Source organism: Callithrix jacchus, chromosome 3 (genome assembly GCF_049354715.1).
Source record: "Callithrix jacchus isolate 240 chromosome 3, calJac240_pri, whole genome shotgun sequence".
Lineage (NCBI taxonomy): Eukaryota > Metazoa > Chordata > Mammalia > Primates > Cebidae > Callithrix > Callithrix jacchus.
In genome coordinates this window covers 102,208,817-102,233,395 of record NC_133504.1, presented here as the reverse complement: position 1 = coordinate 102,233,395, position 24,579 = coordinate 102,208,817, and the positions used below count along the sequence as shown (strand labels likewise).

Below are 24,579 nucleotides of genomic sequence, written 5' to 3'. Positions count from 1 at the left end.
GCCAATATTTTGAGAACTAAACCAAAAAAGCGGGATGCCATATTGGGCCTGCGGCTGACACTTTGAGACCAATGGTCCAGAAAGTTCAGTGCTGAAAATGTCCAGTTACCTTAATGTTTCTTGTGTCCTCTCTATCACCTCAGAGAAAATCCCCAGAGCCTTTTGCTTCTGACTTTCAGACACTTAACCAAGAAAGCCAACCAGAGATGTTGGTGAGTAAAGCTGTTTTTGTTAGTAGGATTGCATAAATAACACTTCATAAATAAGCATTTTTTAATTATTTACTTATATTCCCTTACCTGCTTTCCAAAAGGATGTTAGGCAATAAATGTGGGCACTTCAGATTAGTTGACATTTTTAATAAATGTAAACCATTAGCACCTGAGTTAGGAAAAGAAAAAGCTTCTTGATACTTTGCAGTCATTTCTGTAATTCTTGATGACTACTTAGAATAAAAATATCCCTACATTCTTTTCTGAACCAATAGTGTCATTTCTACAATTGCTATGAAGAAAAACCTGAAGCTCTTTCAGGTATAGCAGGAAACAGTTAAGAGTGGTTATGATCTTAATTCTTATTCTTTAGAGTAGGAATGGCAAATATTTGGAACCACTGTATTCCCTTTCAACTCATAATCTATACTTAATTGACCGTGATACTCTTTTCTCCAGAGTCTGGATTTAGCTTCAGGATCTGCTCCAACACAGGACTTTGGGAGGCCACAGCAGAGCAGGAATTAGCAGTCAAGATGCAATGCATTTGCATCCTCAGCCCAGAGTTCACTGCACAGAACTCCTGATACAGAATGTGTCTGCACAGTTATCACTGTGTTTCTATTTGATATCATGTTGCTGCTTAGTTATACTTCAAAAAAACAAACTTAATCCCAGCCTTGAATGCTACATTTAAAATTTTTTAAAATTCTTTGAAATCAAATAAATCTTGGTGCTTGGTGCTGAGTACATAGTAGCTCCTTAATAAATGCTGAGTTAAATTCAATTCCCAAAATAATCTGGCAATTCCCTTTACTGAAGGCCTGGGAACAATTTCCCCTATGATGTACGACTATAAAACATCTTACAAGTCACACAGTCCAACCCCTTCCCTTTACAGATTATATAACTAGAATGGTGAGAGGCTAACTCACTTGTTCAAGCTCACCAGCTATTTAGAAGTGGGTTATTCCGTGATGTGAATTTGCTGAAAAATGAATGCTGCATAGTGGTTGTATACGTTTCCAGTGGAAATTTCCACAAACATACTGGCTTAAAACAACAGAAATATATTCAAAGTAAAGTTCTAAAGGACAAAAATTTAAAATCGGTTTCACTGAACCGTAATCGAAGGGACAGCAGGACTATACTCCCTCTGGAGGTTCTTAGGGTGAGACCATGCCGTGTCTCTCCCAGATTCCAGTAGCTTCCAGCATTCCTTGGCTTGTGGCTACATTCCTCTAATCTCTACCTCTGTGGTTACCCTGCATTTCTTCTTCACTGCACTTCTTCAATCTGTGTCAATCTCCCTTTATCTTTCTCTTATAAGGCATTTGTGATGGCATTTAAAGTCTACCTGGGCCATCTAGGAAAATCTCCGCATTTCGAGATCCTTAACCAAATCTGCAAAGATCCTTTTTCCAACTAAGGTAATATTTACAAATTCCAGAGATAGGACCTGATGCCTTTAGGGGTCACTGTCTATCCTACCACTGTGGATACAAGCATGGAGCCTGGATCCACTCTGCCATAGTTTAATCTTGGTCCTGTACTTACTGAGATTGCTATGTTTTCATTTCTTCATCCATAAAATGAAGATACTTTGAGTACTTATTATATAGAGTTATTGTGAAGATTTTAAAAGGTAACATACATTAAAAACCTAGGACAGTGCAATTACCTTAAGAGTCCTCTATCAACGTACTCATTTACATACCCACTTGATCCATCCCCCAAATCAGCATTGCTGTCAAGTGTTCACAGAGTTGATGGTTACATGGATATTTATCTCTTTAAATTTTACGAAGAAGCCAAATTCCAAATATCAGAAATAAGCTTCTTGCTTCCCAAATTGAACTGGTCTTGACAAAATGGCTCTCAATCTGTGGAAATTCTACACTTAGAAGAGCTTCATGTTGTTATCTGCTGCTGGCCAACTTATGCACTTTCTGACCCAGGCCTGACCCTGCATTAAGCAAATACAGCTGCTGTACTATGATTCACATTTTCTACTTTCAGTTGCTTTTCAGTTAATTCTTTTACACATCTAATGAACAAAGGTGATGAACACATTCTAAATTTTTTTTAAAAATTGTTTTAATATATTTTCAAAGTATTCCTCTAGCAAATAATTTCATGGTCGCTCAAGGTAATAATACTGTGTTCTTAAAGGGAAAAAAATGTATCTTTCCTCCAATAATGATGGAAGAAGCTAATTATGTTGTCATAGCAGAGTAGAATTTATGCTTAAATCACCAATTCTGGCTGTTAACAGGAAATAACTGCTGTGAACCAACCAGTGAAGCATATCTGGAAGAACTAGATTAGCCTTCAGAGCTTTGGGCATTTATTAAAAGTGAAAAAATGCCTGAGTTAATGCCACAGAACCCTGAAATGTGAGCTATGGTTTTCTTTTCCAGGAATAGAGTATCTGATTTTTGCTGGAATTTTTAAAAATAAAGAAAAATATTATTATGCTAAGCAACTCTTATCGTGGTTTGTAAACATAAACGTTATAGTACATTTTAAAAACTGAAGCTGGGTGCAGCGCCTCATGCCTTTAATCCCAGAACTTTAAGACGCCAAGGTGGGGGATTGCTTGAGGCCAGGGAGTTTGAAACCAGCCTGGGCAACAAAGTGAGAACCCCCATCTCTCCAAAAAATACAAAAACTAGTAGAGTACAGTAGAAGGTATCTGTAGTCCCAGCTACTGGGGAGGCTGAGGTGGGAGGATCGCCTGAGTCCAGAAAGTGAGGGGTGCAGTGAACTATGCTCATGTCTGTGTGACAAGCAAGAGCCTGTCTCTAAAAAAAAAAAAAAATTAAAGAAATAAAAAGCTGGGTGATAAAAAATAAAACTTCCCTCATAGGATGTTGCATGAGGATTATGATAGTTAACATGAACAAGGGTGTTCTAACAGGGTTAGGCTCACAGTAAGCATGTCTTAAATGGTGGCTACCAGGACAGAGATGACTTTAGAGAAGAAAGAATAAAGAAAATAGATTTTGATTTTTGTCCTGTTATTTTATAACCTCATTTTGCTTTTGTAAGGGATAAAGTTTTTGTTCTCTCTTAGGAATTTACCACAAACACTTTTGTAATATAACTCATAACCAGGAAGAGAGGTTGGAATGATCTGCAGCAAGTCAGCAGAAGGTTAAGCTTGGTAATTTCTTCAGTCGTGCCAAGGCCTGGCTAACACTTACTGCACTGAGATCATTTAAATGGGAGAAACTCCAGGGAACAAAGTGTCTTTAGAACGGAAGGACAATTTCAGCCATTCTTTGTTATTTCTTGACTTTTGGGCATTTATAGGACAAACAAACACATTTGTATTCAGATAGTCTTGTTAAAGAGGTTTTTTTTTTTTCAAGTAAATATTTTACAGCTAGCACTCCAAATGACATCCACTACAGAAAAGAGGGAGAAAAAAAATCCATACAAGCCACTCTTTTATATTCACACTACATCTTTAGTTTCAGGGAAAAAAAATGATTATATGTCATCACAATGTTTTTTAAGGTATGTCTTAGGGATAAATAATAAGAAATATGCCAACTTTATGGATGAGGAACCTGACAAACCAAAAAGTTAAGGCTCTTTTCACAGAGTACAAAAAAGAATGCAATGATTGCAGACAAGCTAGTTTCTTGCAAATAAGCATTTTAGCTATAAACTTCACTTTTCATACAGCATAAAACATACTTTAGTAACACATTTTTGTCCAGTGGGTTACTAGCCCTGCCTATAACATATGTATAGATGACTTCCCCCAAAATATGACTTATGAGGCTGTGTTCTATGAATTTGTTGTCTACTTCTCAGAATAAATACGAGCTATAAATGCCTATGAAATTGGGCATCCATGAAGCTTGGGGAACTTCTGCCTATATACAAAAGCAAATATGTTTGAAAAACTATAGACTGACAAAAGTATGCATTGTAATATTTAATCTTGAAATAGGAATAACATGATAAACTAAGGCAACTGTCAAGATTTATATAAAAATGGAGATTAATTAATTTATTGTTTCAATGTTTTTCCCTTATCTAAAAATGTTGAAAGTATGTATTTAATCTTATCCAATTCAAAATATGGCCTCGTTTGCTTATAATTGGATTAATGTGGGCTTTAATGCTTGTTATGAAAGGTATCAGACCATAATTCAGAAAAGTACCTTAGGAAAGAGACACCATCTATTCTGGTGTACGGGGGAGCCTTCTGAATTCTAGCAAGACATTTGGCATTAGGCTGCTAGAACTGCTCATAGTATGACCTACATCTTTCAGGATGCTTGTTTAAAGAAATACATTATTTTTGTTAAATTGTGTAATTAATTTTGTCTTATGCCAACTAGAATAGACAGGTGGAAAATAGAAAAGCAGAACATAAGGTCACAAGTCAGGACTTCTGCACATGTGAACCAACACAGTAGTTCCTGAAATTACATATATATTTAACTTGTGACACTTAAATATAGAAATGCCAGTTCATTCATTCCTTTGATATTTCTTGAGTCCCTACATTGTGACAATAATCATCCTAGGCATTTTGAATTCATCAGTGAAAAACCAAACACAAATCTTTGCCTATGTAGACCTTACTTTCTTAGTGGGTGAGTGGGGATGGAACACAAACCATTAACTAATAAATAAGTAAATGTATGATGGGTTAGAAGGTGAGAAGTACTATACAGAAACAGTAAGTATAAGAATGCCATGGGGGTAAGAAGAGCGAGAGCACAGAGGCAATCATGTCCAGCCTCCTGATGTTCTTGAATTCCTTGGGGAAAAAGCATTTTTATTAAATGAACAAATGATTTGAATTGAATAGTATCATCAGTTTTCCCCATCATATGCTTTCAATTTAATTCAACGTTATTTCATTTATTTATCACTAGCCACAGGCAAGGTACTTCTTTTAGGCTCTGGAGACAATAAGAAAGAAAGAAAGCCTCTGTCCTTGTGAAGCTTACATTCTGATATGGCAGATGGTTAATTCAAAAGAAAACAAATAATGATGAATAAAAATCTTATGGAGAAAAATAAAGCAGGATTAGGTTTAGGCGAGTGACAGGGATGAGGTCAGGATAGACAGACCCCTCTGTAGGGTGACATCTCAGCATAAATCTGAATGAAAGAAGAAAGTATGCCAGTTTTAGACTTAGGGTAAGAATGTTCCAAGTGGGAAGAAGCAGTTGTTGCAAACAGCCTCTATGTGGAATGAATCTACTGCATTCCGGAAACAAGGAAATGGGTGTGGCTAGTACAGACCAAGCATAAGAAGAGAGGCAGGAAGCCAAGGTCCTTTTCTGCTTCTGTATTATAAATAATAGTGAGCTTATAATTTTTTTTCTTTTTTTTTTTTTTGAGACAGAGTCTTGCTCTGTTGCCAGGCACCAGGCTGGAGTGCAGTGGCACAATCTCGGCTTGCTGCAACCTCCGCCTCCCACGTTCAAGCAATTCTCCTGCTTCAGCCTCCTGAGTAGCTGGGACTACAGGCACGTGCCAGCACGCCCAGCTGATTTATATATTTTTAGTAGAGATGGGGTTTGATTATGTTGGTCAGGATGGTCTCGATCTCTTGACCTCATGATCCACCCACCTCAGCCTCCCAAAGTGCTGGGATTACAGGCATAAGCCACCACCCTCGGCCCATTTTTTTTTTCTTTTGAGACAGGATCTCACTCTGTCACCTAGGCTGGAGTGCAGTGATCATGGGTCACTGCAGCCTTGACCTCCTGAGCTCAAGGGATCACAGGTACATACCACCACATTTGGATTTTTTTTTTTTTTTTTTGGCTTTTCTTAGAGATGAGGTCTTACTATTTTGCCCAGGCTGGACTCAAACTTCTGTGCACAAGTGATCCTTCCGCCTTGGCATCCCAAGGTGCTGGGATTACAGGCATGAGACATTGCAACAATTATAAACATTATGCATGTAGAGAACAAGATGTTTTTTGTGAATTGCCACCTGATCTACAAATCCTTGTCTCTTCCTCCCTTCTTTGTACCCAGTGTGCTGGTTAACACGTGGACTTGGCTGCTGGCCTGACTCACTGCTCCATACACCAGCTGTATAACCTCAGGCAATTTTTTATCTCCCTTTTCTATCAATTTCTTCATCTATAAAATGGGAATAATAATAGCACTCATCACATAGAGTCCTTGCAAAGACTGAATGACCTAATACATAAAGCATGATTGAAACAGCGCTTCCATCATTATCATTATTATTCTGGAGCCTTTCTGTCCAATGCAAACCACATGAGGCTTTTAAGCACTTGACCTGTGGCTGGTCATAACTGAAGTCATTGTAAGGGTACACACCCCAGCTCTGAAAAACCAGTATGACAAAAGTAATGAAAAGTATTTCATTAATACTTGTTGATACTGGTAATACTGTTGAAATGATAGTTTAGACATATTGGACTAAGTGAAATACATTACTAAAATTAATTTTATCTGTTTATTTTTAAATTGTGGCTACTAGAAGAGTTTAAATGATATTGTGGCTGGCATGATATTTTCTACTGGACATGCTGTTTTAGATAGTATGCTGGATACTACAGACTCACAAATATTACAGACTCACAAACAAGACTTGATCCAAATCCACAGGTGGTTCACAAATGTAGTTATAATCCCAGAGAAAAGGATGAGTGAGCTGTGAGAGGAAGCCAGGAAGGGCCCTTGATCATCCTTAATTCTTTCCAGGAACTACCTTATTCCTCTTTGTGGCCAGGAGGCTTTGTGATACTGGCTGTGATTTATTGGTTTGCACACACAATCGAGAGGAAATCTGGAGGAGTCATCCTGCTGTTCCCCGGAAGATGAATCTTCAGTGCATGTAAATCCCATTATAGCTCATGATTGTAGGATAAGGCTGACCATATGGCATGTTCTTCCACCCTCAGGAATGGGCAGGAGGGGGGTGGAAATTACAGTCAAATTTTATGTGAATCAGCAGAGAATTTCAGCCTCTAGGACTGACAGCCTACTTCTGGGACATGAAATAGTCTTTTTAGTTTTCAAAGTTTGATCAATGTTGTTGTTTCAAAATAAACCTATAAAGTTGTTTAGAATTGTTATATGCATTTTTATGAATACCTGTTATCACTCACTGAGCATTTGCACTGTGTCTGGCACTATGCCATATGTTTTACGAGTTTATCTTATTTAATCTTAAAAAATACTCTATTGTTTTCATGTTATGGTTGATGAAACTAAGGCTCACAGAGGTCAAGTAACTTGACTAGGATTTGAACATGAGTCTATCTGTCCCTCAGCTTGTGCTATTAACCACTCTACTAATGCTACTCTTTCCCTCATATTCTTACCCCTGCAACAAAACCACAACATTATCAACAATGGTAACACCAAGAGCAGTGCTATTGAAACCCCAATTGTTTCTGAGGAAAGACCATGCGTGTTAACATTTTGTCTGAACCTTATGCCTTGGGATTCACTCATTAGCCTATAGTAATAGACAACTGAAGAAACAAACTCGTGACAACGCTATATTACCATAAGGGTTCTGCTTAGGACACCACTGTAGTGGTAACTTGAATTCTCTCAGAATAAACTTCTCTCTGAATGAAAACTACTAGACCGACCTAGGAACTCTGGCACTGCCGTCTTATAAATATGCAGGATTTTAAAGCAAATGTGTTATGTTCTCAGCACATGCCTGGCTGAATCCTAATGCTCATATTTCCATTTTTTCCTCTGCCTCGATTGTCTCACAAACCTGTTTTTATATTTTACATGATTTGAATGTGTAAAATATTGTGGGCAAGCTTAAATATATAAATTAATAGTCAATATTCATTTATGGTTTATAAAATGAAAATATACTTTTTCATGATAGAACTATGGGACCCTCCATAGTACATCAAATGAGCATAAACCTAATTAGGTGAGAGGTAATCATACTTATTTAACTTTAGCATCATGGTTATCTTAACCTGTGATGAGTTTAAACTCCAGTTGCCATTTATGTGATGGCCATTTGTCAAGTAGTACCAGCGAAAGCACCGCAGCTCACTTGATACTGGGCAGACTAGAAAACCCATAAGTGACTGGGCACAGTGGCTCATGGCTATAATCCCAGCACTTTGGGAGACTGAAACAAGTGGATTGCTTGAGCTCACCAGTTCAAGATCAGCCTGGGCAACATGTAGTAACCCGTATTTCTACTAAAAATACAAAAATTAGCTAAGGGTGGTGGCGCATGCCAGTAATCTCAGCTACAAGGTGGGAGGCTGCGTCAGGAAAATCACTTGAACCCAGGAGGCAGAGGTTGCAGTGAGCCGAGATTGTGCTACTGCACTCCAGTCTGGGACAGGGCAAGACTTGATCTCAAAAAATAACAAAACGCAAAAACCAAAAACCTAACAACCTTCTACAACATTAGCAAGGACCCGCTAATGATAGGGATCAGCCTGTACAGAGAGAATTTGAAAATTCTACCTTGTTTGTTCTTATTATGATGCACATCTGTATGAGTGAATCTTTACCCACTGGGTGGTGTTCCTTAGGTGCACACACACGAGTTCAGTTAGCTGCGGAATTATAGGCAAACTGCTCTTGAAAATCATTACATGAGGGTGAAAAGGTGCCATGGATAAATTAATCTTGACCTAGAAGAAGAGTTCCTTTATCTGAAAATGTCAAACTAGATTTAAAAGCCAAATAGCAAAGTTTATAGAATATACTGCAAAGAAAAGGATTTTAAATTTTTATGTATTTAATGTCTGTGTGCTGAAAAGGAATATATCTACTCATACATGTATAATTATATATATAAAAAACTGGCACAACAATATTCTCTTCAAATTAATGAAAATTGAGAGCTTTTTAACCAAAAATTCATTATTTGAAACTATGCAGCCCTTGAAGTTCGGCTTTAGCAAGTCAGTGTGGTGTGGAATGTAGACTGGCAATTCTAAGTAGTTATTGTGCTTGATATTAATGAATACATAGAAGTGAAAGATAAAAGAATAGCTTTCTAACCTTGTGCCTCCTTTGTTTACAATTTGAAACTGATTTTGAGTTAAATTAAATGTTTGACTGAAACCCTTGTTTTTCCATTTCTATTTAAACATGATTAACAGTATCTTTCTTTATAATCAATACAATCAATTCTTCAGGATTTGTGGCAGTGGATGTTGTGATATGCTACCAGGAGACCCTTTCAGGCCTGGTCGCACCTGTTGGAAGTGATGGTGAAAGTCTCAGCTTCTCTCTCCTGTAATCACCCTCAGTGGTACAGAGCTGACTTGGCCCCTGTTACACATGCTGGTGGGGTAGGGAGTAAAGGAGTGTCTGCATGCACTGACCAGTCTATGTGGGGGAATATAGGGGTCTGCTCACTCCCTCTGCCTCAGGGTGCCATAACTCCGAAGGGCCATGTGAGCTTCAGAGATCCCTGTGGAATCATCATGTGTTGTGTTTGCCCTGCAGCTCAATTTCTTTCTCTGCCCAACCTATTGCCTTTATTCCTCCACCTGATATCCTAGTATCCTTAGCATACTGTTCCGAAGGACACCCCTCAATACACTGGTGGCACGTATGGCTCCATCCCACAGAATTCCATGGAGAATCCACTTAAGATGAAGAGAAAATCTTTTTAGACATTCTCAGAGAGGAAAGATTAATGTCGAACATTTTAATAATCTTCACTGGGAATTTTTTTGTAACAGTTTTAATTCAAAAAATTATTAAACATCTGTGATATTCTAAGCATTGGTACTAAGCATGAGAAATATAAAGTTAAGTACAATAGAATTCTTGACCTCATGGAACTCACTGGCATGAAACACAGATTTTACAAGTGAATATAATTCAAGTGAGACAAGTCCTGTATTAGGAGTACAGACAAACTGCTCCGAGTATTGAGAAAGGAATGCCCAGCCTCCTCCTCCTGTGAGGCAGGAAAGGCTTCGCTAAGGACATTTAAAAGAAATCCTTGAAAAGGCTTAGCCCTTTCAAGTCATCCATTCCCCTCTTTCTCTCACATCACATATCCAAGGTCTCAACAAAGATGTTATCTCTACTTTTAAATATATAGGAAATCCTGGCCTCACCATCTCCACTGCTTCATTCAACACTAGCCTAACACCTCTCACAGCTGCAGCCTGATCACTGGTCTTCCTGCTTCTCTCCTTGCCCATCTCAACACAGCAGCCAGATGACTCTGCTAATGGAAGTCAGGTCATGAGTTCCTCTGCTGCAAGGATTCCAAAGTATTCCCAACTTATCCTCAAAACCAGATATGGGCCAGGAGCAGTAGCTCATGCCTGAAATCCCAATTCTTCGGGATGCTGAAGTGGGCGAAATCGCTTGTGCCCAGGATTTTGAGATCAGCCTGGGTGACACGGTGAAACTACATGTTTACAAAAAATACAAAAATGTAGCTGGGCATGGTGGTACATGCCTGTAGTCCCAGCTACCTGGGAGGCTGGGATGAGAGAATCACCTGAGTCTGGGACATCGAGGCTGCAATGAGCTGTGATTGTGCCACTGTACTCTAGCCTGGTGACAGAATGAGACCCCATCTCAAAAAACAAACAAACAAAACCAAAGATATTTCAACACCTACAGAACCCCATGCCATCTCCACTCCCCCTCCTGTCTGTAGCCCAGGCCTTACCTTTCTCGCTGCATCTGGGATGTCCTCTTACTCCCTCACTCTTCTAGCCACTCTGGATTCACTGCTGTCTTTGGGACCCTCCAGCACACTCCTGCCTCAGGGTCTTTGTACCAGCCACAAGTCCCCTCTGCCTGATTCCCTCTTGCCCCTCGTTCAGGTCTATGCAATTGTCAACTTCCTCAGCAAACCTTCTTGACCACTCTTGCCCAACCCTACAAATTCTCTTTTCCTGCTTTATTTTTTCTTCATGGCACTTGCCATCTGCTCTAGACCTGATGATCATTCATTTTATTTCAAGTTTGCCTTTCCTCACCACAACATGAGCTGCATGAGGGCAAGGATGGTTACATGTTTTGTTTCTAGTACCAGCCCCTACATCCACAATTGTCCCAAGAACAGAGTAAATCTTCATTTTGTATTTGTGTGTATGTATATATATGTGTATATATATAAATATATGTATGTACATGTCTACATATGTATATATATGTGTATATATATATATATACAGATAAACATACACCCACACAAATATACACACACCCTTACCTTACTACCTTTCATAACATATATATACACACAATTACATATATATGTTGTGAAAGGTAGTAAGGTAAGGGTGCAATGCTTCAGCATGAAGAATAGTTGAAAGCCATGGAAATCAAAGTATTTTTAATCTAATGTGACTACAATGCAGAAATTCTTACTTGTCAGAGTTAGAAACATGGGTTGGATATGTAAACCACAAAGTGTGGTTGTTATTGGCTGAACTTCATTCCACTCCCCCAAATTCTGATGCTAAGCCCTAACCTTCAGTACATGAGAATGTGATTATATTGGGTTATAAGGCTTTTAAAGAGGTGATTATTTTAAAATGATACTGTTGGTGTGGGCCTAATCAAATCTGACTGGGGTCCTTATAAGAAGGGAAATTCAGACACACAAATAGATGCCAGGGATACACACACACAGAGGAAAGACCGTGTGAAGACACAGTGAGAAAGAGGCCACCAGCAAGCCAAGAAGAGCAGCCTCCGGAGAAACCAAACCTGCTGACACCTTGAGAGCACACTTCCAGCCTTCAGAACTGTAGAAAGTAAATTTCTATTCTTTAAGCCATCCAATCCAATCCATGGTATTTTGTTATAGGAGCCCTAAAGAACTAATTCAATGGTATATACCATTGTAAGGCATTTTGACTATCTCACTTGTCACTATAAAATTTGAAGCAGGAATAGAGGCGACGAGATGAGAGGTGTATTCATCTGTTCTCATGCTGCTAATGAAGACATACCCCAGACTGGGTAATTTATAAAGGAAAGAGGTTTAATGGACTCACAGTTCCACATGGCTGGGGAGGTCTCATAATCATGGTAGAAGGTGAAAAAAGAGCAAAGGAACATCTTACATGGTGGCAAGCAAGAGGGCATGTACAGGGGAATTCCCCTTTATAAAACCATCACATCTCCTAAGACTCATTCACTATCATGAGAACAGCACAGGAAAAACCCACCCTCATGATTCAATTACCTGCCACCACTGTACTACCTCAACACATGAGGATTTTTACAATTCAAGGTGAGATTTTTGGTGGGGCACAGAGCCACAATTTATCAAGAGGAAACCTGAGTTTTAGAAAGACTGTGTTTGTGGTAACATGGAGGAAGGGCTGGAATAGAGGAAAGGCTTGCACCATGGAGACTAACGGGAAGATCTGCAGTGGTCCAGAGCTAGATGAAAAAGAAAGGGAGGCAGAGACAAGTATAGAATTGGGGGAGGCTTTAGAACTAGGATTGATGGGACTTAGAGGTAAGTGATATTGGTATCCAACACAAAATAAAATTGGTAAAATGCAGAGATGTAAAGGTTCAGAAAAGAAAACATGGATTTCAGAGCTTTCTCATATATGAGAAAATTTCTCAATATAAAAGCTTGAGATGGATTACATGGCATCCGTGTTGCCCAAGACAGCGAGAATATTTACTGACGAAAGGGCTCTGCGAAGCCGCAGGCTCCTTCTCCTAGTGGTGATCATATGCACATTAGCATATTAAATCATCTTGAGAGGTTTTGCAATAAAGAAGCTTCTATAACTTTGTCAAAAATGTGTTTCTCACATCTATTTGATTATGGAACTCTTTTCTTGCAAGGTACCTTTTAAGTTCTTCCTGAACATGTATATGCTAGAAATGAACACAATTTGGAAAACAGTGCTGTTCGTGGTCCAATATACTAGAACGGTTCCAAAATACATAGAGAAGCTTTATCTTGGTAATCTCTATTTTCATTTGGAAAACCTCAACTTTGTCTTAAAGTGGTAGAATAAATTCATTCGAAGAATATACTTGATTTTCCTATAGCCTAAGTCACAGTAGATTTTTTTTTTAATCAAAGTATTTGGAAAGTAGCACACCTCTTTCACATACATAAAAAAAAAGAAACTACTCAGCTCCTTGAAACAGAAAATAAACTGAAAACAGTTGAACTCATGCACATACAGAGTAAAAGGATGATCACCAGAAGCGGGAAGAGTAGCAGCATGGTTTTGTGGGGAGGTGCGAATGATTAATGAGTACAAAAAATAGTTAGAAGGAATAAATAAGACCTACTATTTGATAGCACAACAGGGTGACTATGGTCAACAATAATTGTACATTTTTAAATAACTGAAAGAGTATAATTGAATTGTTTATAACACAAAAGATAAATAAATACCAGAGGAGATACCTCATTTCCCATGATGTGATTATTATGCATTGCATGCCTGTATCAAACATCTCATGCACCGTGTAAATATATACACCAACTATGTACCCACAAAAATTAAAAATTAAAAAAATCAAAAATAAAATGAAATCCTGGTGACCTAAAAGGAATATGTGGCTCAAATGCAGAAATCTGGGAGCAGTTTTTGCCCAGGATTTTTGACCAGGTTTCTTTGGTGCTGGGTAGTTACAGTATAAACTTTTATGTTTGTCACCTTCTCAGACCCAAGGTGTTTATGAACAATGACTCACAGGCAATGCGCACGTACGCCTTCCGGCTCTTTGTGGTACCCGCTGAGCTCCAGGCCACACACTGGCACCAGTAATCTTCAGGTCCAAAGAGTTCTTCCACTTGCTGGCGCGAAATTTCAATGCTCACTTCCCGGACAATAAGACCTAACAAGAGAGAAAGAAAGATTTAAGTCAACACAAGACTCATACTAAAGAAATATAAACCATCACATCATATTTTCTCCCAATCATCCCTTTTGATGCCATCGATCAACATTTCAGATATTGTCTCTCATCTCTTTTGATTTTTCTTCTCACAGCAGTTATTTTATTCAACAACTTTTTCATTCTCTTATTTGCTATTTCAAATCTTCTGGATTATTCTGAAGATGAAAATGGAATGGCTCTATCACTCCACAAAATAATATCTCTCCCAATATAGCGCACATTTTTTACCTCCCTCTCTACATTGAAATATGAACTTGAATTTCACTTCTTCTAAGGTTTTTACCTCAGTGACATAGAATGTGGGTAAAATAACCACATGTCCACAGATTTACAATAGCCAAGAACAACAGTCATTGTGATGATTATTTAAAAACTAAATTACTTTAACAGTTGTGTTTCAATTAAATGGAACATTGTTTTTCTTGAAAGAAATACTAGCCTTAGTTAACAAATCTCTGGTACTGTAGCCACAGAATGTATAACTTTAAGGTTTTCGTGCATAATATTTTGAAAGCCCAAAATATTTCTCTGTAATTGTAATGTTCTAAAACCCCATTAAAGGTAAAGTAGCCTCCAGCTAAAATGCTCAAATAATTGGAATTTATTTCACAGCATTATGTAATCTTGAATAACAAAAAATTGAACTAAGTGTCTGGTATTATCATTTTAGAGGTATTTATCTTGAATTATCAAGGCTGTTTCAGACATTCATTGTTCAATGTGCCTCTTTGCTCGGAGCAAGAGGAGTTCTCTGAACAACATATGTGGACACTGCCAGTTCTCCTGGAGCTTGAACTTGCACACTTTCAGCACTGAGTGTCCATTGAGAAAACCAGCAGAACACCCCTAGGGAGGAGGAGAATATGCTTTGGGTCGAGTATGGGTACAGTAAGAATAACTAAATACATTGTTTTGCACAATTCATGTGTCCATCCATTCTTTTATTCTCTGAATAAATATTAAGTATCAATTATGTAAAAGATACTGCATCAGCACTTATGAAAGTAATCAGTAAAATAGTCCTTCCCCTCAGTGAACTTATATTATTGTGAAGAGGTATCACATTCACAATGCATCATACAACTTATTATTTAGATACAATTGTGTTCAGTGCTGCAAAGGAGAGGCATAGGGATAAGAGTGAGTAACCAGGGAACCCAGTCTAGCACGAAGGATTCAGTGAGTTAGCTTAGTTAAATTATATGGTAAGCAGCAGGGACCCGACATATGGCAAGAGCAGGAAAGGGAATTAGGAGTTTGAGAATTTAGGGGAAGACAACTGAGCACCACACACAGTGAATAGTGACATGAGATGAAGCTAGAGACAACAAAGGATCTAGTTTATATAGTCGTGTAGACCAGTGGTTCTCAAAGTGTGGTCCCCAGAGCAGCTTCATCAGTATCACCTGGGAACCTGCTTCAAACGCACATTCTCAGTCCAAGCCAACATCACTGAATAGGAATCTCTGGGGTGGGGTCCAGCAGCTCTGTGTTTTGACAAGCCTGCCAAGTAATCCCAATGCATGCTGAATTGAGAACAGCTCACATCTACAATGTTTAAGATTCTCAGTTTCCTCCAGCCGCGGTGGCTCACACCTGTAACCCCAGCACCTTGGGAGGCTAAGGCAGGTGGATCACTTGAGGTCAGGAGTTCGAGACCAGTCCTGCCAACATGGTGAAACCCTGTCTCTATTAAAAATACAAAAATTAGCCAGGTGTGGTGGCGCATGCATATAATTCCACCTACTCAGGAGTCTGAAGCAAGAGAATCGCTTGAACCTGGGAGGCTGAGGCTGGAGTGAGCTGAGATTGTACCACTGCACTCCAGTCTGGGAAATGAGTAAGACTCTGTCTCAAAAAAAAGAAAAAGAAAAAGAAAAAAAGATTTTCAGTTTCTTCTTAACAGCCATGGATATTATTACTAAAGTGTTTTAAGCAAGTAGATGACATGATCAGATATGAATTAAATATATACATATATGATTTATGAAAGAGGTATATATATGTGTGTATGTGTATGTGTGCATGTATATATCTGTGTGTATGTATTCAATTCTTTATAGTTGAATAAGTTCATAAAAGTTAAGATTTCTTAAAACGTTTGATTATAGGTTATAGGGGAGGGTATATTTTCTGGAATACCTTAAAAACCTGTATTTGAGAGCTTTCCTTAACACCTAGAAAATATTCAAATGACTAAGCATCCTCAGGGAAATTAACAACTACCCAGTGGGAGTAGGAGTTGTTCCACTGGGGGAACAAACAATATTTCCTATTAAGAGCTGATGGGGCTTGTGTCATAGAAACTACTAAGCTCATAGGGCCATTAAATACTATCTAAATGGAAATGAAGCCCAAGAAAGCAGGTTTTGTAATCCCCATGCATGGCAAGATCCTAGGGGACAACTCTATTGTTGAAAGTTTATGAAATATATTGAAAATTATTTCAAAGTTTTAAAAATTAGTAATCCTTTTATGTTTATATATTAACCAGGTTAAAAAGAATTTCCAAGTAACTGGCATATTTCAATCCATCACCCTCTTGTGGAAAGATTAGTATATTAATTTAGCCAATGCCTAACTAACATAACAATCTCTCAGCAAAAATCCCAGGCCATTAACAAATAACACTACTTTGCTCCCTCTTCCCTGCCCTGCTCAGGCCTCTCATTTTTCTATCTTATTGTATTTTTTCACATTATTCCGATTCTGGAAATCTATGGGAAAATGGAGTACAACCTCCCTCCGCAGTCCCCATATCTTTCTATCTCTTTCTTTCCCCCTCCCCATTCTCTGGTGCTTGATACTTTTTGCCTACTTTATGTATTTATTATTATTATTATTATTTTTTGAGACAGGGTCTCACTGTCACCCAGACTGGAGTGCAATGGCATGACCTTGGCTCACTGCAACCTCTACCTCCCAGGCTCAAGCAATCCTCCTGCCTCAGCCTCCTGAGTAGCTGGGATTACAGGTGTGCTCCACCATGCCTGGCTACTTTTGTATTTTATGTATAGATGGGGTTTCACCAGGTTGGCCAGGCTGGCCTCGAACTCCTGACCTCAAATGATCCACCCTCCTTGGCCTCCCAAGGGCTGAGATTACAAGCATAAGCCACCGCGCCCAGCCTGCTTTATTTATTTATACATTCCGTCTTCATGGAGAAATTCAGTTACTGGAAATAAACCTCTTCCTTTAAGATTACTGCAGTAACTTACTGTCACCAAAGGGCTGATAAATTTACAATGTGTTTCCTTAGAACTATAATGGCTCTTTATAAGATGCAGAGCAGCATCAACTACGCTCAGGATATTAAAACCACATTTAAATATCTGGTGTCCCAAGAAGGTAACTTCAGGTCTCATTCTCCCCCACTTTTATTTAAAGCAATTACAGGAAGCCTAATTAAATGCTGGAGGAATTCAGTAGGTCCACTGTATCCTTTAGCTCAAATAGGTTCAAGGATGGTTCTACCGACCACAAATCTGAAGCCTTTTAAAAAGCCACAGACCAACCCTGCTGCTACAGGAGTTATTCATAGTCTGAATGTTCTGAATTGTGTGGCTCAGGCTCCCTGTGGGCACCGGAGTCAAGCACACACTGATTTTTGTATTCAGCTTCACAGATGTCCCATTCAGGAGGAGGTGAGTTGTATACAGTTGTTGTGTTACCATGGCCCAAAGTTTACATTTCAACTTTTGGTCAACAACACAAGAAAAAGAAAGAACTGAAGCATGAAGTATCTAAATACTTATGAGTCAGAATTCCCTAGAAGCAGTTGCATTATTCAGACTCTGAGCTACGTGGTTACATGCCATGTTTTCATAACCATAGGTAAGTTTATTACCTCTGATAGTTTGTTCATCAAACCAGAGCCTAATGGTTTGGGTAAAAGTAGATAATATCTTTTCTCTTTGAACCTATAATTTCAGATCTGCTTGAAGTCTGGAGATGGAAAAAGCAAACTACCTTGAATTTGAAATGCCATCAGCATTACTGCTAAGGTGGGTTGCTTTGAAGAGCTTTTGGGAACTTGAAATTGGTTTCAGGTTATTTAAAGATAGGGGCAAAGCTTTGGTCCACAGGACTTACGCAAATACAAATGTGTAGTTTCCATCATATCTGATAACATCAAAGATTTCCCATCACGGTGCTTCCTTTAATAGTGGCATCTCAAGGATGCATGCTGTTTGAAGTTTGTAGTGATTTGCTTTTATAATAGGATTCATTGTGGTTTGGGAACCAGAGTGCCGGAAAGTAATTAGCATGTTATTCCAAGAAGTCTTATGATGAGTATGAGTGTACACTTGTTAATAAGACATTTCAAATGAATATAGAAATCCAGATTCAAATGCAATCCTTTGACTGGATCTTTGTGAGGTATATGGCAATAAGACCTGATAATGACATGACATTTATTTCTTATTTTTAGCATATGTTTAATTTCATAATAGTGGTAAGGCATCACAAATACTGTAGTTCTAGGATACTACTACAAAGTGAGCATGAATACATGCTTAATGCAATTAAATAATTACTTAAAACAATATCTATATTTCCCCAAAATGTAATATACAGTGCTATCAAACAAATTATTAAAGTCTATTAATATCAGATATTAAGTTACAGAAATGTAAGAATGAATCAAACATTACTCACCCTTAAGCCCTTCATGTATATATATATACATGTATTTTTAAAAATTAAATTAAAATAATTTTTTTTTTGAGACAGAGTCTCACTCTGTTGCCCAGGCTGGAGTGTAGTGGCATGATTTCGGCTCATTACAACCTCTGCCTCCTGAGTTCAAGGGTTCAAGTGATTCTCCTGCCTCAGCCTCCTGAGTAGCTGGGATTACAGGCATGCAACCACCATGCCTAGCTAATTTTTGTATTTTTTTGTAGAGATGGGGTTTCACCATGTTGGTCAGGCTGGTCTCATACTCCTGACCTCATGATCCACCTGCCTCAGCCTCCCAAAGTGCTGGGATTACAGGTGTGACCCACTGCGCCTGGCCTCTTCATACATTTTATAAGCATATCTTGTTTATTTGGTGATACTGAAAAAAATTACACATCATCTTGAAACACATTTTCACGATCATTGATTTGTACCTTGTAATACTCCATGTATGTTTCATTGAAAAGCATCCTAACCCAACTTTAGACTTAGGTATTATATATGCCTGGGTTTTATTCCTCCCATGGCTTTATCTTTCTTATGGCAAAAAGAAGTTTTAAGATATTATGTTGCACAGGCCTGTAAATTTGACTTTCTCCAGCAGTCTTCTTTAACTGGAGCAGAACTGCAGAGTTCACTCCACCAAATCTCATTATAGTACATTCACAGTTAGTACATAGGTTCGTAGGAAATATGCAAAGCTGCAAAGTAGGATGTTCTGGAATATATGACAAGTTTTATCGAAGTAGTTTGATGTTTTCATACTTTCTTCCAGTGTCTTATCCTATTAAAAAATTTTATTAGTACTATCTAAAATATGAAACATATCAATTCTAGATCTCTTAATATCAATTAAGTCACACACCCTGTCATTATTTAGAAGGATGTCATACCATAAAATCTGACTGTTGTTTTAGCATCTTATCACTTTTGCTAAAGTAATTAAAGTATGATAACTTAAAAGGCAGAATTTCAGAATCAAGATGCAATGTTGTGTTACATGAAGTCATTTAACAATTTTTAGAGCAGAAGGAACTATAATCACAAAATTTACCTATTCTTTGAAATGTTTTTCTTAAATTTTTATTACAATGCTTAATATATAAGCAAGCTATATAATTTAACTAAAATTATTCAATACAAGTGGGAATTGCAACTTACTGATGTATTAGCTTTATTGTGAGTATAATTTTGTTAAAGTTACATCTACTATCTTTATGATTAAGATGAATGTAAGAAACGCAACACTTACAAAGACTGAATGGTGAAGGACTAGAAAACCTGAACAGACCAATTATCAATAAGATGATTAAATCAGAAATAAAAAGTCTCACATCAAATAAAAGCCCAGGAACTGCCCTTTTATTTAAGAAGAATTAACATTAACCTATATCAAACTCTTCCAAAAAATTAAAGAAAGAGACTACTTCCAAATTCATGTTACAAAGCCAGCATTATTCTCTTACCAAAATCTGCTGAGGACACTAGAAGAAAAGAAAAGTACAGGCCAATAACCCTGATAAACATAGATGCAAAAATCGTCAACAAAATACTAACAAACCAAATGCAACAGCACATTAAAAGGATCATGCACCCTTATCAAGTGGAATAAATCCCTGGGATGCAAGGATGCTTCAACCTGTGCAAATCAATAAATGTGATACATCACATTAACCAAATTAATGACAAAAATCATACCATCATCTTCTTCTTCTTTTTTTTTTTTTTTTTTTGAGACTGAGTCTCACTCTGTCATCAAGGCTGGAGTACAGTGTCACTTTCTTGGCTCACCGTAACCTCTGCCTCCTGAGTTCAAGTGATTCTCCTGCCTCAGCCTCCTGAGTAGCTGGGACTATAGGTACTCATCATCACACCCGACTAATTTTTTGCATTTTTAGTAGAGATGGGGTTTCACCATATTGGCCAGGATAGTCTTGATCCCCTGACCTCATGATCCACCCGCTTCGACCTCCCGAAGTGCTGAGATTACAAGCATGAGCCACCATGCCTGGCCCAAACCATCATCTTAATAGCTGTAGAAAAAAACATTTGACAAAATTCAACATCCTTTAATGAGAAACACTCTCAATAAATTGGATAGAAAATGAATTTATCTCAGTCCAACAAAGGCCATTTATGACAAGCCCAGACCTAACATTATGTTCAATAGTGAAAAGTTGAAAGTTTTTCCTCTAAGATCAGGAACAAGACAAGAATGCCCACTCTTGCCATTTCTATTCAATCCAGTACTGTAAATCTCAGGTGGAGCAATTATGTAAGAGGAAAAAATAACATCTAAATCACAAAGGAAGAAGGAAATGGTCTCTGCTTGCAGATGATGTGATGTTGTATATGGAGAATCCTAAAGACTAAATGAAAACTGTTAAAATTAATAAATGAATTCAGTAAAATTGCAGGACAAAAAAAATCAACATATAAAAATCAGTGATGATTCTATACATGAATAATAATCTTTCCCAAAAAGAAATCAAGAAAAACTGGGTGCAGTGGCTCACACCTGTAATCCCAGCACTTTGGGAAGCCAAGTTAAAGGATTATGAGGTCAATAGATCGAGACCATCCTGGCCAATATGGTGAAACCCCATCTCTACTAAAAATACAAAAATTATCTGGGCATGGTGGCATATGCCTGTAGTCCCAGCTACTCTGGAGGCTGAGGCAGTAGAATCGCTTAAACCTGGGAGGTGAAGGTTGCAATGAGCCGCCATTGCGCCATTACACTCCAGCCTAGCAACAGAGTGAGACTCCATCTCAAAAAAAAAAAAAAAAAAAAAAGAAACAATAAAAGAAACCAAGAAAACAATCCCATGTATGACAGCTATAAAAATAATAAAATACATACAAATAAATTTAACCAAAGAGGTGAAAGATCTGTGCACTGAAAACTATAAAACATTTATGAAAGAAATTGAAGAAGAAAAATATTAATGGAAAGATATGTTCATGTATTAGAAAAACTAATATTGTTAAAATGTTCATATTACCCAAAGTGGTCTAGAAATTTAATGTAATCCATATTAAAATTCCAATGACAGTTTTCACATAATTAGAAAAACAATCTTGAAATTCATACAGAATCACGAAAGACACCTAATAGCTAAAGCAATCTTGAGCAAAAAGAACACAGCTAGAGGCATCACACTACTTGATCTCAAAATCCACTATAAAGTTACAGTATCAAAACAGCATAATGCTAGCATGAAACAGACACATAGACCAATGGAACAAAACAGATAGCCCAGAAATAAATCCATGCATTTATGGTCAATTGATGTTTGACTAAGATGCCAAGAATACACAATGGGGAAAGGATAGTCTCTTCAATAAATAGTGTTGGAACAACTGGATATCCCTAATGCAGAAGAATGAAATTAGACTCTTAACTTATAAAATATACAAAATCAACACAAAATAGATTAAAAATTTAAATGCAAGACCCGAAACTGTAAAACCACTAGAAGAAAAACACAGGGGAAAAGCTCCTTGACTTTAGTTTAGGTAATGATTTTTAAAATACGACCCCAAAAACACAGACAACAAAAGCAAAATTAGACAGATAGGAATACATCAAACTAAAAAGCTTCTGATACATCTTATAAAGAATTAATAGATAAAATATATAAGGAACTCAGTCAACTCAAGAGCAAGAAAAATAACCCAGTTAAAAAACTGGGCAAAGAATCCAAATAGACATGTTTCAAAAGAAGACATACAAATGGCCAACAGGTATATAAAAATATGTTCAACATCACTAATCCTTAGGGGAATACAAATTAAAGTAATGAGATATCATTGCACACCTGGCAGAATGGCTACTATCAAAAAGACGAAAGATAACAAATGTTGGCAAAGGATACAGGGCCAAAGGGAACCCTTGCACTCTGTTGGTGGGAATGTAAATTAATACAGCCTTATGAAAAACTGTGTAATGTTCCTTACAACAACAACAACAACAACAAAAGCAGAAATAAAACTACCATATGACCCAGCATTTCCATTAATAGGTATAAACCCAAAGTAAATGAATCAATATTTCAAAAAATATCTGCTCCCCTATGTTCGCTGTAGGGGAACATAATCAAGATATGGGATCAATAGATGAGTGGAGATAGAAAATGTGGTACATATACACGGGGGAAATGATTCAACCTTAAAAAAAAAGGAAATATTTTGATTTGCTACAACTTGGATGAACCTGGATAACATTATGTTAAATGAAATGAGCCAGGCACAGGACAAATACTGCATGATCACACTTATATGTGGATTCTAACTAAAAAGGTTGAACTCACAGAAGCAGAGCAAAAATGGTGGTTAACAAGGGGTGGGAGTCTCGAGATGGGTGACTGGGAACATGTTAGTCACAGGATATTAAATTTCAATTAGGAAGAATAAGTTCAAGAGATGTACAACATGATGACCACAGTTAATGGTAATGTGTTGTGTACTTGAAATTTACTAAGACAGTAGATTTTAAGTGTTCTAATTACAAAACATGAGAAGTATATGAGGTGATGCATATGTTAATTAGCTTGATTTAGCCATTCCATTTTACATATGTATATTTCAAAACATCATGTTGTTCATCATAAATATATACAGTTGTGTTAATAAAAAATTTAAAAGGCTAAATTTATGCAAAGATTGAAGAATGAATATGACTGAATCTGAGTGGTTAAAGGAATTTGCTTAGAAGCGTTTCTAGGTCATTGCTCAATTCATTTTTATGGCCATAGTTTTTAGTGACTTGGCTCTGTGTGGCCGCCTGTGTCAAATGAGGATCTGTGCTTTGTTATATTTTTGTTTTGTCTAGAACCGAAAAGATACTCACTGGATTGTGTATCTGGATTGGGAAGATTTCTAGTGCTTCTAGAAAGCTCTGTGACAACTATAGATCAATGCACAGTTTTCTGCTTTAAAACTTGAAATTTGAATTATAAGACAATATTACATAGAATGAAAAATCATAGTCTGGCAATCATAACAGAGTTTTCCTCTTTCCTTTGTGTGAGTGTCAGGTTTTGAGTTTTACAGGAGAACTAGGCCTTCTATTTTTGATTTAACTTTCCAACTAACATCAAACTGAGTCCATATCTGAGGGTAACTGGAATGGTGAGTGTGCAAAATATTTCTGTCTTGCATTTAAAGTTGTAACGAATTGCTATAAATCAACCTTACAAGCACTAGTTGTCATTTAATTACTATTTTTAACTTTGGTGATAAAAAAAATCTTTTGAATCTGTGCAAAGAAGACTTTCTGATACCAAAAGGGCAGCTAAAATGCTTTCTGTAATTAACTCCCACTTTGTGTGTCAATGTTCTTTAGAATATAAAGAAACAATTTTTAAAATACATGACAACAATTTGTTTAATTTGAAAGCGCACAAAAATATTTGTCCTAAGACACCAGCTATATTATATATTTTTGAATGTATATTCCAACACTTTTATTGGAAAATATAATTTCTAATTATGACCTAAATCTAACTACATGTCTGTCTTTGCTTCCTTGTTTCATGCATTCATGAGTAGTTTTAAAACAATTTTAATAAAATTTAAGAAAATGATCCCTGCTATCAAGAGTGGGGGATAGTAATGTGTTCTTGGAAATCCAGTTAACTGTACATGTGTGAATTACACACCTCACTATTACCCTTGTCCAGTCATTCATTCAATAGATATATCTTGAGACTCTACTACGTGACAAGCACTTTTCTTTTCCATGTGCTGGGGATACAGTGCTAAAGAAAGCAGGTATCATCTTTGCATAGTAGGTCATGCTTATAAT

General features: G+C 37.3%; 1 protein-coding gene across 2 annotated transcripts in view; it reads right to left on the bottom strand.

The window, feature by feature from the left end:
- Positions 1–24,579, bottom strand: part of UNC5C (unc-5 netrin receptor C) — a 397,080-nt gene that overhangs the window by 129,290 nt on the left and 243,211 nt on the right. For both annotated transcript variants that reach the window (XM_035293290.3, XM_035293289.3), the window contains exon 3: positions 13,884–14,027. In XM_035293290.3, coding sequence (XP_035149181.1) covers positions 13,884–14,027 — 144 coding nt within the window. The remainder of the gene's footprint in view (positions 1–13,883; positions 14,028–24,579) is intronic.